Source organism: Phragmites australis, chromosome 11 (genome assembly GCF_958298935.1).
Source record: "Phragmites australis chromosome 11, lpPhrAust1.1, whole genome shotgun sequence".
Lineage (NCBI taxonomy): Eukaryota > Viridiplantae > Streptophyta > Magnoliopsida > Poales > Poaceae > Phragmites > Phragmites australis.
Genome location: NC_084931.1, coordinates 22032490 through 22033348, shown reverse-complemented (window position 1 = coordinate 22033348; position 859 = coordinate 22032490). Strand labels below are relative to the sequence as shown.

The following is an 859-nucleotide window of genomic DNA, read 5'->3' as shown; positions in this document are numbered from 1 at the left end:
CTAGAACGCCGTGTCTAGCAGCTCTTGCGTGTGGAGGTAGTTTGCCGCCAGGATCACGTCAAACAGCGCCTTCTTGTCGGCCACCAGCTCCTCTAAGAACTCCGACTTGAACTTCTTGAAGTCCTCAGCGGCGGCGCTACCGTGCTTCTTGCCGAGGTACTCGAGCACCCTGGACATGACTTGGCCCTCGACGTTCGGCAGCGGGACGCCGCCTTCCACGCACTCGTCATCAATCATGTTGCTGATCATCCCGGACATCTTTGTGACAGACACGTCCACCACGAACTCCACCCCGTCGCTGCAGCACAGCACGACCTTCTCCTCCTCAGCCACGGCGAAGGTGGTGGTACTATCATCCGCGGGCTTCTTCTCGGCTGACGGCGACATCGTGGCGTGCGCGTGGTCTTCGTGACTCTGGAGCTCAGCAGCTGCTAAACAGGTGGAACGGAGGCGGAGGCACAATCAGGCGAAACTCTCGTAGTTCTTGTTATGATCAATCGCTTTGTTGGATGGAGCGCTCAGAAAACGTGAGGCGTCGGCGTTATATAGCTCTCGCGTTCGGGCTTTCCGTCGAAGCAGGAGACAGAGGCCGTCGGTCTGGTGTTGTATCAGGTTCCGACACGCCATGGCATGGGATCTGAGACGATTAACCTACCAATCGTGTGGCATAGAGTAGTAAATCCACCTCCATTTCGGCTCTGGTTTGTCCCTCGTAGTAGAACATACGGACCTTCGAGTCCTTTGTAGGCGTAGTAACGTGGCGTTGCGGGGTTTAGTTTCACAGTACTTCTTTTTTATAAATAGTTGAGTGTCTACGTTGTAATAGAAATAAAATTTATATAAGGTGATATCAAACGTA

At 53.6% G+C, this 859-nt stretch overlaps 1 protein-coding gene across 1 annotated transcript; it reads right to left on the bottom strand.

Annotated features, from left to right (window-relative positions):
* Window positions 1–387, bottom strand: LOC133884061 (SKP1-like protein 6). The gene has a single exon (XM_062323454.1). The coding sequence runs from the start codon at window positions 385–387 to the stop codon at window positions 1–3; it is 387 nt and encodes a 128-aa protein (XP_062179438.1).
* Window positions 388–859: the final 472 nt, after the last annotated feature.